This window comes from Cydia amplana, chromosome 21, assembly GCF_948474715.1.
Source record: "Cydia amplana chromosome 21, ilCydAmpl1.1, whole genome shotgun sequence".
Lineage (NCBI taxonomy): Eukaryota > Metazoa > Arthropoda > Insecta > Lepidoptera > Tortricidae > Cydia > Cydia amplana.
Genome location: NC_086089.1, coordinates 1,109,822 through 1,125,175, shown reverse-complemented (window position 1 = coordinate 1,125,175; position 15,354 = coordinate 1,109,822). Strand labels below are relative to the sequence as shown.

Sequence of the window (15,354 nt, the reverse complement as noted above, 5' to 3'; positions counted from 1 at the left end):
TGTCATAACAGTGTGTTTTTATTCCACTTTCTTTTATCATAAAGTTAACATACGTTAGAAGTTTCATCGTTAAAAGAAATGGTAAATGCATTAATTAAATGCTTGATAAAGTTTCTTGAAAAAGGACATAAGATTACAGAATTGAAAAACTAGATATTTACAAATTAGTCTACGCGAAAACATCGGATCAAAGTTAAGAATATTACACTACGTCGTCTTATTGAATGACTAGCCTGTTTAATGACACTCGTAAGCGGTTACAAATCCAATAGTCAAATACCATAGCCTGTTGGCAAAGAAGTAGGTACATGATACAATTAGACAGTCGTCATGGCTATTATTCATTGTATTATGGTCATTTGGGTCATCGCGCCAGTCAAGTATTATTGGAAGCAATATCATCGCGCGTTCTGCTTCTCTGGTGCATGTTGATATTTAAACATTCCCATTTGTTACAGAGGAGATCCTAAAAACGCGGTCGGCGCTGTGGATGTCTGCCGACGGTCACATGGTGCTGTACGCCACCTTCAACGACACGCTCGTGCTCGAACAGAAGTTCCCGTGGTACGGGCCCTCGCTGGACACTGATGACCCGGCGAAGGTACACGTACTCCTTGCAAGACGTTGATTGAAGTGTGCGAACAGGCTTCTATTGTATACACAGTTGAACGTGCCAAGGTCACAAGTTGTGAGCCACATAAGTATCAGAATAAAATCTAAGTTTGACGGACATTGACAGCAGATTTTACTTAGACGGGAGCACATCCAGAAATCATACGCTCGTAATTGAGGTGCGGTGGCGTTTTGCCGAGTCTTCAAGGTTCCTTATTACACCACGTTAGCGATAACTACATACTTGAAATCAACATGCAAAATGATGCAAATGAATGACAGATAATCTATTCTACTCCTTTCACTATTACACCTTACATTGATGTAATCCATGTGAAGTATTTGTTTTTTTCTGGGCATAAGCCGATACCCAATTCTTCACTTTTATTATAGACATACCCGGAGATCAGAAGCGTAAGGTACCCGAAACCTGGCACGATCAACCCCACGGTGCGGCTCACGGTAGCCGACATAGCAGACCCGAAACACATACGCACCAGGCACTTAACACCGCCGAAGAGTATACTTGAAGATGGGTGAGCATTTCATCCACAACAAGACATATTTTCGTTGCTATTGAGTGTTTGTACATGTTGATATTTTTTCAATGCATCAGCTGGAATTGAAGTTATATCTGTTGGTATCGATCTATTACCATGTCGATTGAGATGTCTTCCCTGTTACAATTTATTTAATAACTCGTAGCCCAGCACGTTCTGTTTATACCTATAAACACGAGAAAATAATATGGTAATAAACATTGAACCATGTAAATGAGTACCTAAATGGTTTTCAATGAAAACCTGTTCCATAAAATTCGTCGCATATTTTCCAATCTGTTAGGTATTAACTTCGCATGAAGCATTCAGTTGGCAACGGCCTTTATAGCTCCGCGGCTTTACTGCCTTGTGCAATCAAAATAAAAGGATATGTTCTGCTTCCTTTATATTTATTGCTTTGCTTTACTTCTGAGATTGAAATATCAGGTGGATGGGAACAAAAAGCGAGTCTGTGAAAGCGGCGAAGCACACGTGTTGGATATATGGATGACATGACATGTTTTCAAAAGGTCTGAATTTCAGCCGCTTCAAAACGAGAAAAGTGTGCATGAATCCGTCTTTTGTACAGTCAAGGTATTAAATATCGCCATGGACAAATTGCTAAAAATACGTGGGTCAATCAACTATATTTCTTGTTGTTATTCTGTCCCATCAACGAGGAGACAATAGTAGCATACATTGTTAGAAGAACTGCTGTACCATGTTCTACTAACATGCTCAGTAGATGTCACATTATGGAAAGGTATAACTACCATAAAATACAAGTTTGGTTCATTTAAATACGAAAAACCTAGAAATTTAAGAGTCCGAGAGTTCAGGAGACCGTAACCATAGCATCATGTGACAAGAAAAAGTTGATTAACCCAGGTACACTATAAGGACGTTTTTGATCTTATATACCTTGACATTAAGGTACTTATTTTTTACGTAATAAACATTTAGTAAATAATGGAACAAGTACATACAAGTGAACTGCGAATGTAATACGTTCCTACACTAACAGGATTTTAAAAACCCCGATTTTATACATTTGTAATGGAGTAGGATCTTTGCCGTCGGGTTTTATTTACCTTTATTTTATAAAAGGCATTTGGATAGAAGTCAGCTGAATCCCGTATAGGAAAGATAGTAATATGTATAATAAGAATAGATTCGCAAATCCAGTGTAAGCCTGACAAATAGAGCCGGGAGGCTTAGGTAACCAAAGATAAATGCGGTGTCCCGCTGGCTTATACCACCAACAGATATACTTCCGGTGCTTTGCATATTTAGCCTGACTACAATATCCGTAGTTAAATAACAAAACCCTACCTGGGTACACCTCGTCAAAGTGTCACGACAGAAACTCCATAAAACTCGATTGCTAATAATAATTTACCCTAATTACTATATCGCTACTTCATTGAATAAGCCGGCTTAGGAAAAAGGTCTTACTTTCTATTTACGAGTAGATATTATGTTCTCGTTTATTTAACTTAGTTAGAGTTTTACAATGTGAGTATAAAAGTACAATATAAAAACACTCGGAAAACATTACAAAAATATACAAAACTTTATAAAAATACAGACATTATAAAAAACTTAACCTAGGGTGCCGCCGGCAGCGGGGCAGGGCCCAAACTGCTGGTGGTTAGGGCCGCAGAGTGAGGAACCGTCATACTATACGCGCCGTGTCCAAAATTACCGCCTTTTGCATCTGACCCTTGATCCAACCACCCAGCGAGAGTCTCAAGTGTTAGTCGAGACTCTTCGCTAAGATGAGACCGTTCGATGACACGACTATCAGGAAACATGATATTATGTTTATTGTTGTTGTAAGCGAAGTACCTAACTTTTTTTGTAGCGACTACTACTTCACAAGCGCGCAATGGGTCTCACTGACAGAAGTGTGCGTGGTGTGGCTCACTCGCACGCAGAACCTCTCCGTCGTGTCCGTCTGCAAGAGCCCCATGTGGTACTGCCAAGAGGTATGTTCTATATATAATTGTTAACGAGATACTTTTCAAACTAATTCAATCGTACCTACACACGTGATGGCGTTAGTGTTTTTGAGGCAATGGAGAACGTCATTCTGAATACTGCTGATGTGTTCCTGGCTATTTTTTTTTGTCTGACAGGTGTCTGCTGATGTCTTCCTGACTATTTTTTTTGTCTGACAGGTGTACAGGATATCATCAAGCTCGGACAGCTGGGTGGAGTCTGCGCCAGCGCCGCTCTGGTCGGCCGGCGGCGGGGCGCTCGTGACCCTGGCCCCCATCAGGGACGGCCCCGCCGGCCTGTTCCGGCACATCGTCCGCGCCGAGCACAACGCTCACGGGCCGAGGGCGTTGCCACTCACGCACGGCAGCTTCGATGTTGTCAAGCTGTTGGCGTGGGATCATGCTAATCAACACATGTAAGTTATAGTGATGTATGAAACAAATAAACATGCTTTTACCAAGTGACTGTAGGTTAACTAATCGGCCTAGCAGCGCTTGGTATATTGTAGTAATCGCCTAACATGCATCGAGTTTATAGTTAACTAGCGACCCGCCCCGGCTTCGCACGGGTTAACAAATTATACATAAACCTTTCTCTTGAATCACTCTATCTATTAAAAAAACCGCATTAAAATCCGTTGCGTATTTTTAAAGATATAAGCATACGTATGGACAGGCAGACAGTGGGAAGCGACTTTGTTTAATACTATGTAATTATTAATGCGAAACTGAAGCACAAGATAGGCTACCCATCAATTTCTAATTCAGTTAGAAAAAGACGTACACTATATACTGTCACGGCACAATCGTGTTAAAGGCTCAGTTTCATTGGCGTGCGAGAGATTTCCATAACACCAATATGAGTTTCACTAGTCGTTTTATCGCCTTACTGAGTTATCGACCAATGAAACTGACTGCCGACAGTAAGTAAGACGTAGCTGAAACATAACAACCGAAACTAGCCGGTAAACAGTTGAGTATCCTCAACTCAAACAAGATTGCGATTAGCCAGTTGGGCGTAGTTCTAAAACTACCTAAATCCTAATGGATTTAACCGCTTGCAACCAACAACAACCAAACCAACTCTCGAAGTTTCCTTTTCCTTGCTTTTGAAGACAACAACTAAGTAGTTACGATTGATGGTCAATCAATAATCGTTCTTTGCCCTTTGGGCTTGGTTTGCCTTGACCGATTCATTTAGGACAGCATAAGGGTGCCGAGAATACTAATTAATAACAATCAATTATAACTAAAGGTCGACAGGTAGGTATGTCGTAGGAATAAAATATATGTACTTAAAACATGTTAAAGTCTTGTTTCGTTGACTAACTGCCGTATTCGAACTTCAAGATATTCACAAGAGACGACACGTACTAGATCCATTCTAGATACGTTATAGTTTAGATTTCAACTAGTTCTTTTTTGCAGCGCAATTCGGGCAACCAATGTCACTTTTACGATAGATCGTGTTAGATATCTATTAGATGTGAATTCGATCTCTAAGTAATATCTTGTGGAAATCGTTCAAGAGTATCTCCAGAATCGCGGAAATGTCAAATTTGACAGATTAGATCTTAAACATATCGTTATCGTATCTTGGCGATGTCTAAAAGATATCTAATAGATGTCTATTACAAAATCCGAATCGGGCCCATTGTATCGCTTATGAAACGTTTGCGGATGTCACTGTTTCCGGTTGCCGCTCATGCGCGAGATATTTACATTTGACAGAGGATCGGCTCTACTCGTATACACACGGAGTGGACAACGCTTGAATTGTGTTCAGACAAATAAATGAAAAAAGCGGCCAAGTGCGAGTCGGACTCGCCCATGAAGGGTTCCGTATTTAGGCGATTTATGACGTATAAAAAAAAACTACTTACTAGATCTCGTTCAAACCAATTTTCGGTGGAAGTTTACATGGTAATGTACATCATATATTTTTTTTAGTTTTATCATTCTCTTATTTTAGAAGTTACGGGGGGGGGGGACACACATTTTACCACTTTGGAAGTGTCTCTCGCGCAAACTATTCAGTTTAGAAAAAAATGATATTAGAAACCTCAATATAATTTTTGAAGACCTATCCATAGATACCCCACACGTATGGGTTTGATGAAAAAAAATTTTTGAGTTTCAGTTCGAAGTATGGGGAACCCCAAAAATTTATTGTTTTTTTTTCTATTTTTGTGTGAAAATCTTAATGCGGTTCACAGAATACATCTACTTACCAAGTTTCAACAGTATAGTTCTTATAGTTTCGGAGAAAAGTGGCTGTGACATACGGACGGACAGACAGACGGACAGACGGACAGACAGACAGACATGACGAATCTATAAGGGTTCCGTTTTTTGCCATTTGGCTACGGAACCCTAAAAAGATTTGAAAACACGATTAGCCTCAAACGTCTGCACAATCTATCATCCAGTGATGCTGCACCGTCACTAAAATCATTATTGATAAAGTCACCTTTCAATTTCAAACAAAATTCTATGTGAGATCTATTGTTACCACATCTATAGTTCAGTATTTTTGGCATCGTGAAGCGCGACATATCGTTATGTAGCCACGGTGGAACAGATTTGGACTACGGCTGCTAGGTCATTTGCCATCGACCATATAAAATACAGACTATACGCAACCTCAACGATATTCTGTTTTGCAGATACTACCTGGGTATACCAGAAGGTAAACCAGGGCAGCAGCATCTGTACATGGTGTCGTCAGAAGCGCCCCGGCCCGGGTCGCCGCAGAAGCTGCCTTACTGCGTCACGTGTAACACACAGGTCGGTCTCTACCACACCCGAATTTGGAATGTAATCAACGTTTTTTTTGTATTGCGTTATAATTATCCAATGCCACAATAGACAATGAGGTTAAAAACGCAATGACTTTATATACAATAAAATTAAAAAAAAACCAACGCAATTATATGATTTAAATTTCTATCTCACAACATACAATTTCACTTAATTCACGCATGCTAATTTCTTAGCTATTTGTACTGTGATTGTCAGTTTGTTTTACCTCATATAAAACAAAACTGATAATCCGATTTGATAACATACTAAAAACTGCAATTACTAAAAAAATGTCTTCAGACTACAGACTACAAACATTTGTTTGGTTTCAACAGTTGAAACCATTATAATTTGTAGGTTTTCTCTCTAATAGGTAGGTTTATACATCCAAAACTTATGAATACTCACATAAATAAAGAGATATTTACAGAACTATGGTAAAGCAAAAATATAATTTACTGAATAAGTACACTCTAATTTTTGAATACACTAATCAAGCGAAAATGCCACTCTAAAATCACGCCCGCCTGAAAGGTAAACATTTTAAGGTAAATCCTTTTTAACAACACATTCGTGCTCGTTTTCCGTTGACCCTGTTAAGGGCAGTTAATTCGATTTTACTCTGTATTTATAGAATGGCCTCTCGTGCCCAAATACGTATTTTCCTGCACGTCCCTTTCAGGGAAAAATTCAAGCGCTCTTTTTTAGCCGAAGTAAAAGGTACGGTAAAATTATTTGATATTCAAAGATACCACTGTATTATTGAAAAGGATTATTGTCAGGGGGAGATGTATGCTTACAGATTTTTAGGGTGTTGCTAAAATGGTTCCGATGAAATTATGCATACCCATCCATGCAAATATCTTTTAAATCTTGAATTTGGTTTTCCAATACGGCTAACGTACTTTTTGTTTCTTGTTTAAAAGTTAAAATACATTAATATCACACAAATAAGAATCTAAAAGTATTATCTAACTTTAAATATACGAAACTCAAAATATAAATATCACCGTTGTAACAAAAATATAATTACAAATGAAGGGCGTCAATTACTTACATGCAAGCTTATGAGTAGTTAAAATAGCACACTTAAAACTTAGCAGACCAGCCAAGTGCTTATTAGACTTATCTCAGCGTAGGATTCCGTAGCCATAAATACAAACGTGTAAACTACAGGCGGTGTCAAAAAATGACGTACCTATATGCTTAATCATGTCATGTCATGCGTATTGAGCATAATATGCCTATTAGACAATTAACGCACCATTATTCTTTGCACACACGTTTGTTCTCTTCGCTATCTAACCTCTAGCCGCCCATACGTCAAACCTTGCCAAACAAAATGAAATTTTATTTTGTCAACACAAAGTTCAAATTTGAATGGAACAGGAGACCTTTTTATAGGTCTCTGGGTGGCTAGAGGCTAAGTGTAAGGCCTGAGTGGACGCTCGAAGCGGAGCGTTCGGCGGGGCGTGCAGCGTGGCGTCGGGCTCACAAGTGATTTGAGCAGCGTCATAGAGAAAAAAATACATAGAGTGCTCACTCCATACATCAGTTTTAGTACCAAAAACACTATTAGCATCTAGCATCGAGTAGCGGAACTATTAGTACTGCTACTTGACAATTCCGCTACTGATAGTTCCGCTACTCGATGCTAGATGTAGACACTGAAATTAATAGTCTGAACTGATGTATGGAGTGAGCACTCTTGTCTTACTTATTTCTCTATGGCAGCGTGCACTAAGGCCGCTCCTGTACGCTTGCATTTGTTTAACATGCACGCCGCACGCCTCGCCCCGCTGCACGCCCAACTCGAGCGTCCACTCAGGCCTTACACTAAGGTACGCCGGGTCTATCAATATTCATGAGCGCGCGAACACACAAACAAATACGTCTATGATTGTGTTGACGCAGCCTCCGCGGGGTAAACACCCGCAGATTATGTGCTTGATTTGTTGCCTCGAGGATATATCGAGTGATGTAGTGTTTCCTCGCTTTAATCTTTATTGCGGCCAGATTAAAGCTAACATGCGCGATTTATGTGCGGGATAGCGGTATTAGAACAAATTAAGAAAAAATACATTAGATAGTATTCAAGACAGCTTGAGAGATTGCCAATGTTTGTTTGTATTAAGAAGCCACAACATATCTACTTCATTTCGTAAGTTCCTTTTAAGTTTCTCTACATGACTGAATACATATTTAATGAATAGTGCAATAGCACAATACCTATAGAATATCATACCTAGGCATCATCATCATCATCATTGGCCTTAAAGTCTATTACAGACTATTGAAACAGTGTCAGGTAGGGCGACAACGTTTTTCGTGGCTATGTAAGCCAATACGGGAGCGGCAAACACGACCACAGGCCTGGCAGGTGTAAATTACCCGTGGCGAACAAAGTGTCGGGCTGATGACCTAGGCATAATAGTGTTAATAAATATCGGTTTAGGTTTACTACTTTTGACACAAACATTATGTATATTATGTTACTGGAAAAGCACGTATTTAGTGAAAAAGCATTTTCCCTAGTTAAAAATATTTTTAACAAGCTTTTATAGGTCGACCTGTATGTAACTATGTAATGGAATCTTGCAAGTTAAATTTGATCCACTTCCCGGTTTCCGATTGAGCTGAAATTTTGCATACACATGTAAGTCGGGTGACAATGCAATATTATGGTACCATCGAGCTGATCTGATGATGGAGACAGGACGTGGCCTCTGTGATGAAACAACGCAACCTAATTGTGTTAGGGGTTTTTAGAATTGTCTCGATGAGTATTAGTTGTCTGTCGTAAGAAAAGTACAGTCAGCGATAAAAGCTTGACCCAAAAATGAAATTTTTGCCAAAAACTTATTCCGTATAGCTTTAGTGAAATCACGGTTTCACTAGTGAAAACCAGTTTGAACTCGGATTTTTCAGCCAAAACTCGTTTTCGCTAAGTGCCTTGGTGAAACCTATGTAGTTTTTTGACTACCTAGACGATACCACTGATTATATCAGGACATCTACCTGCACACTTGTACCCCATTGGCCTTTGCGTCTATTGCGGACGATTTATGGTGCAAATCGGAGAGACAATGACCTCTCCAGACTTAACACCGCCTGGGACGGAATTAAGGAAACACAGGGATGCCCAGCACCTGCATTACCCTCTCGGCTTCACTGTCTTAACCCACAGGAAAGGCGAGCCAATACGTGTACAGGAATCTGCCGCTTATTTCAGGTTGGACCCTACTCGCGCCTTACGGTAACTCCATTCCGGGATTTAATTTTGGAGTATCCTTCTCCTAGATGGATTGCAAGCCAATGCTAAGAGGTCCATCTTCCCTGTGACGAAACAGCTTTTTGCTTCGTTTGTGGACTTAGTCGCCTCGTACGACACCCTTATCCCATGTGAGGGTTGGCGCTATTCTAAAGCCGGCCACCACACGGCCAACTTGTACAGTTGACGTATATTCAAAGTACGAATGTTTCACAGCCTTCCCCGGCAATCAACCTAGAGTACTACGGCAACCTGGCGTCCTCGGGCGACAGTTGGGACACAGACTGGGACGAGGAGCTGCCAGCCACCTCGCCCTCGCCCAACGCCAGGAAAAAGAAGAAAAAACGACCTGGTATGCTTTAAAATACAACGTTCCTTGTTCCTTAACCACAGACAAGACATCCTCCAGACTGAGCGTAGTAGCGCTACCCCCTCTGCCATAAATATACGGTAGTTTTACTCCATCTTCGAGTCAAAGTGTCTTTGTGTGACGTCCGTGTCTTTGAACGGACTAATCACGGCACAGGACTCGCTCACCTCGTCCCCCGCACCTCAGTATTTTTGGCAGCATCGGTTTCATGAAATAATTGCTCTAAACTCCGTCTAGAGGATTCCTAGTCTATGGCTTTAAAATACAACGTTCCTTGTTCCTTAAGTAACATAATGTTAACTAAAACTAAACTAGTAGCTCTATGAGCTGTAGAACTCGCGATTGGCTGCCAATTTCCGCCATTTAATTTTTTTTTTTCAAAAAAACGAATAGACAGAAATAATCTAACTACCGAAACTGCTCACAAACACAATCAGTTGAAAAACGCGACCGGCAGATGAGAATATCCGAAAATAAGAAAATATTTTTGCCCAAGCTGAAACGGAGACCTTCGCTGATGCTCGGTCAAAAATAAAAATGAGAATACATACCTAATACATCGACCAACTATTTCGTAGACAACACACTAGAAACTAGGCTAAAGTGGTTTGTATATGTAGACTGTGCCAGTATACGAGAAGAGTACTTTACGTTTTATCACCTATTAGCACTTGATTATTTCTGCCATTTACGCTCATGTATCTTTGCAAGCATTAAGCTTAGGACTTCGTAATGGCTCGTATCAGTTTATTTAGGCCTTAAATTAAAGTAGCCACGTGCTTAAACATACAATGTCGCGGAGAATATGCAAACGGTTCTTGAAAGTAAACAATATTGCTTTTAAATGGACTCCGGAATTCCGGGTAAAACCAACAACAGTGTCGGAGTATATAATCCGCCTTAGAACAACCAAGCGTTCCGGACAAATTAACATTTTGAGCTGGCGCCGACACCTAGTGATTTTTCACTTTTAGATCTTTTCTTTCTCTTCCTGCTACGTTAGCAAACTTTGCTTTTTAACAGAATTTGATGCTAGATAAGTATGAGAATTCAGAAGTAACTAGTGGATCTGTGAGGTGTAGACTTCGCGAGCATAAAAACCGGACATGTGCGAGTCAGTTTCGCCCACCGAGGGTTCCATAGTTTTTAGTATTTGTTGTTATAGCGGCAACAGAAATACATCATCTGTGAAAATTTTAGCTATCACGGACGGACAGACAGACGGACAGACGGCCAGAGGAGTCTTATTAGTAATAGGGTTCCGTTTTACCCTTTGGGTACGGAACCCTAAAAATGAAAAATGTATGGCTCCGATGTTTTGAAAACATAATTTTCTATATTTTAATCGTCGAACCTGCTCACGAGAATCTGTTGATAATTGCGACATGGAGAACATCTGGACATACGAAAGCATTTTTGGTACTTTATTAAAAGCCTCTATCAAAGTAATTGAATGAAAAACGAAAACATATTTCTCAGTCCTTACATAACATAAGATTTCCTAAACGCAATTTGTAAAGTATTTGGCAACTTAGTAGACGAGCCTTCGCCTACGCCGAATGGCCTAATGAAAGCTTATGCCGCATCGAATTTATAACTTTTATTTTACAGTCTTTAGCCGGCAAGTGAAAGACATTTGTAAATTTAGATGAGGAAACATCAAGTCAATAGCATAATTAAATAAATCTCTCGTAAACAATGTTAGCCAAATCGCCCTTATCGTACAGTCGCCATCAGATATATCGGAGCGGCCAAGATGTTCACAATATCTGAACACGCACTCTAACGACTTGACAATAGCGGCGTGTTCAGATACTTGTGAGCACCTTGGCCGCTCTGATATATCTGATGGCGACTGTACAGTCACAGTATAATAAAGAGTACTAGCATACAGTATGGACGCTCCCTGCCTCCCGTTGAAAGTGCCGCCCACCCGCTGAGACCCGCTCTCGGTTACCTCACAGTTACCCTACAATGACTTATCTCACTCACACAAGCATGGTACGCGTTCACCTACACGAGCTTAGGCTGTGTGCGTAGGAACTCGTTTGTTTCATACATTTGATCGCCAGTGTCCGAGGTGTGGTATAGTGTCCTATTGCCCCCAGAACACATAGAACAGAACCTGCCGTGCCTGTACCACGAGGCGCACTTCAGCCCGTCGTCGGCGTACTTCGTGCTGGAGTGCCTGGGCCCCGGCGTGCCAACCACCAGCCTGTACCGCACGCTGCTGCCCGAGCCAAGGATGCTCGTCCACTTGGAGAACAATACTGATGTCAAGGTGAGCTGACACTCGGCAGTGGTGACTGAAGAGTACTTAAATAACTTGCTGTTCCATTGAATTTTTTTAAGACTTGACGAGCGATGCCCCTGTTAGTAGGAGCGAGCAAAGCACGCTCACAATTTAGGGCGTCACCCGAGTCACTCGGCCTAGCTATTGGTGTGTATGGCGTCTGTAGAAGCAAGAGCATGCTCCCAATATCATGCTACCTTTTCTTTCTTCCGTGATTAAAACCCTTATCTTTTGCTAGGACACTTGATATCTCAACTGATTTGAAATTAGTTAACGGTGATACATACTGCCATTTTGTTTAGCGATAGTTCAATAATTTCTATTTATAATTTTGAAAACCTTGAAACAAGTATTTGATCGGCAGGAGCGGTTATCGTCGATAGCCATCCCGACGCCGCGCACGTTCTCGGTGCAGCTGTCGAGCGGGCACACGGCGCGGGTGCGGCTGCTGCTGCCGCCCGGGCTCCGGGAAGACGAGGTCACCAAGTACCCGCTCGTCATGAAAGTGTAAGTGCCGAACAAAGACCAGACAAAGTGTGTGTGTGTGTCCGCGCCGTTTCGAGCTGAGGAAGCAGAAGAAGGCGTGTTGTGTGCAATCGTAAATCCTCACGACTTGTTGTGTGTCCAAGTGTAAGAACAGTCGTCACTTCTTTGAAAGAAATCTTGTTCTGCCATAAAAAAATTGTAACTAATGTATGGGATGCGTACAGAGTTACCGCTTTGCAACTTTGAGTAGCAGTGAGATTTTTTCAAATTAGTGACGATTTTTCGCTTTCGTTAAAGCCGTATATTGTAGATACAACATTATGGGCTGAATTAGATGGCGCGCGAACTTGCATGCGATTTTGGTTACATTGCGGACCATTGAGGTTACAACAATTTAGCCGACAGATCAAATGACGCAATGTAGTGAAACTCGCATGCGAGTTCTCGCACCGTCTAAATGAGCCCATTACTCTGGTCCTATTTCTACACGGTTCTCTAAGTTGTCACATTGAACAGGCACGGCGCGCCGGGCACGCAGCTGGTGACGGAGCGCTGGGCGCTGGGCTGGGGCGCGCTGGCGGCGGGGCGGGGCGCCGTGCTGGCGGCCGTGGACGCGCGCGGCGCCGGCGGCCGCGGGCTCGGCGCGCACCACGCGCTGCACCGCCGGCTCGGCACCGTCGAGCTGCAGGACCAGCTCGAGGTGGCGGAGTGAGTACCGCTGTCAAGCGGGATTTACATTACGAAATTAGTGGCGTGAAATTAGTTTTACCTACAGTTTCACGTGTAATTTAGTATTTTCGTAATGCATGCTATTATTTTTTGTTAGTATATACTTATGTTCAAATGTACCATTAATGTGATGTTAAATAAAGTTTTTCTATGTCTATATATGTCTTCTATGTCTATGTCTATTTCACGAAGGCAAATCAATTTCGTGTCCTGCGCGATTTTTTGGTGAAATTAGTGTCGTGCAACGTGAAATTAGTGTCATGCAAATTTCGTAGTGTAAATGCGACGTGAAAACTTAGTGTCGCGAAAGTGCCTGCGCTGTGCGGACTTATAACTTTGATGCTGATGGGGCCCTGGTCACTGCGATACTGACGATTTCGGAACCCTATTTTTTACGAATTTACTTTCGCATATATAACTAGTACTACTTTCATGAAACAGATTTCAAAATGCATTGCACAAATGTCGTAATGTAAACCCCGCTTCACGAACTGGAGCACTAAGATACTGGAGCAACCTCGCTTGTCTGCAGGGGATGCAACGCCTTCTACTGGCAGACGAGTTTAAGTTCGGTGATAGATTTTTTAAAGCCACGGAATATCGCCAGTCTAATAAGAGACGCTCGAATCCAAAGGAATGCACGCGCTTGACACCGGTTTATTATAGGTACGATCAGCTTCCGGTGGCCGAATAAAGGACCTACTTCCTGACAAGTCAATGCAGCTTATGACGCTGAATTCTAATTTTAACGTTATCAAAACTTCCCTTGTCATATCACTTCGTTGAAATCATTTACCATTTGCCGCTATACAAAGAGCCAATTCTTCGCGTCCTAAGAGTTTCGCAATATCCAGGTACTTACGTGACTCGCTACACTTCATCGACTCGCGTCGCGTGGCGGTGTGGGGGCGCGCGCACGGCGGGTTCCTGGCAGCGCTGGCGTTGGCCAGCCCGCTAGACGTGTTCCACTGCGGCATCGCCATCACGCCTATCGTGCGCTGGAGATACTATGGTAAGAATTTGGAAACGTGAGTTCCTGAGTTCAGGTCAGCTCGCTAAGCACTGAGCAGTCAGCCATGCGTGCCCGGGATCACGGATATCATTGTTTTTATATTGTTATTTGCTACGAGTAGTTGACCGAAGCGTAAGCGAAGGTCTACGTTTTGACTCGGGCATTTTGCTTTTGTATGTCCGGATGTTCTCCTCTACAGGTCACAATTCTCAACCGATTCTTGTGAAATTTTGTGACCAGATTCTATGAGTAAATATTTTTTTTTTGGCGATCCCGTTTTTGGAAATTTTCAAAAATGGAGGAGTTGTGATACCTCGCGCTTAAACAAATAATCGTGTCGTAAATACATATACTTTGGCACCTAAAATAATTCACTTTAAAAAAACTTTTAATATAAATATTATGAGCTAAAAAAGCGAAAATTGTGTCATTTACGTTTATATTATTGATAGTTATATATTACCTTTCCGTGTCTTTTATATCGCATTCAACATAAAGCTTTTACGGCCGCATTGTCTTGTGAAAAAGTGAGACCACACGTACGCTCGTAACATTTAAATGACAGATGGTGACAATTTACGTTAAACTATAACAAAGAAATGTTGCTAAATGACAGTATGTTGACAGCGCGTTCGAGTAGATTTTAGCTTTATGTGCTAGCCACAAGATCGTGTTTTGTTCATCCAAGTTATTTGAGCAGTTAACGGTTTTGCGATAGCTCAGTGTTGTATTTTTATAGAGGAATCCCATTAGATAAGACATGAGCATCAGCTGGTTACTCCCTAATGCCCCAAAGTGCTTTTTGTTCACCAGCGAGCGTATAATATTATATCCGTAAAGTTGACGAATATATAGTTTCCAAATTTTGGAAAGGAAAATAAAGAACGTGTAACTAATTATTAGTTGCTCGAGAGTCGGACAAAGCAGTAATAGCAAATTAATAAATGAAAAATATTAAATATTATTTTATATATGTAACTGATAGAATACTCATGGAACCCTAATTGAGAAACGAGATTAATTCTAACGATATTTGGCATTTCTGGGAAGTTTAACAACTTGGACAGATGAAATTAAGCTGACAAGCGAAATTCATCTTCATTATTTTATGAGCGACATTATGTTATTTAAAGGACTTATCAAAGTACCTACTACAGAGATCACAGTTTTCAGTTCCCTGTAAAAAGTGTTTGGTTGTGAGGTTGTGACACCTTTTGAGCTTAGTTATTAAAAGTGGTCG

The 15,354-nt window shown here is 41.2% G+C and overlaps 1 protein-coding gene across 2 annotated transcripts in view; it reads left to right on the top strand.

Annotated features, from left to right (window-relative positions):
• The window catches only part of LOC134658021 (dipeptidyl aminopeptidase-like protein 6), a 205,773-nt gene that overhangs the window by 188,164 nt on the left and 2,255 nt on the right, over positions 1-15,354 (top strand). For both annotated transcript variants that reach the window (XM_063513622.1, XM_063513621.1), the window contains exons 7-16: positions 459-601; positions 1,006-1,148; positions 3,016-3,139; positions 3,332-3,567; positions 5,818-5,938; positions 9,441-9,576; positions 11,703-11,875; positions 12,252-12,394; positions 12,890-13,081; positions 13,957-14,114. In XM_063513622.1, the coding sequence (XP_063369692.1) occupies positions 459-601; positions 1,006-1,148; positions 3,016-3,139; positions 3,332-3,567; positions 5,818-5,938; positions 9,441-9,576; positions 11,703-11,875; positions 12,252-12,394; positions 12,890-13,081; positions 13,957-14,114 (1,569 nt within the window). The remainder of the gene's footprint in view (positions 1-458; positions 602-1,005; positions 1,149-3,015; positions 3,140-3,331; positions 3,568-5,817; positions 5,939-9,440; positions 9,577-11,702; positions 11,876-12,251; positions 12,395-12,889; positions 13,082-13,956; positions 14,115-15,354) is intronic.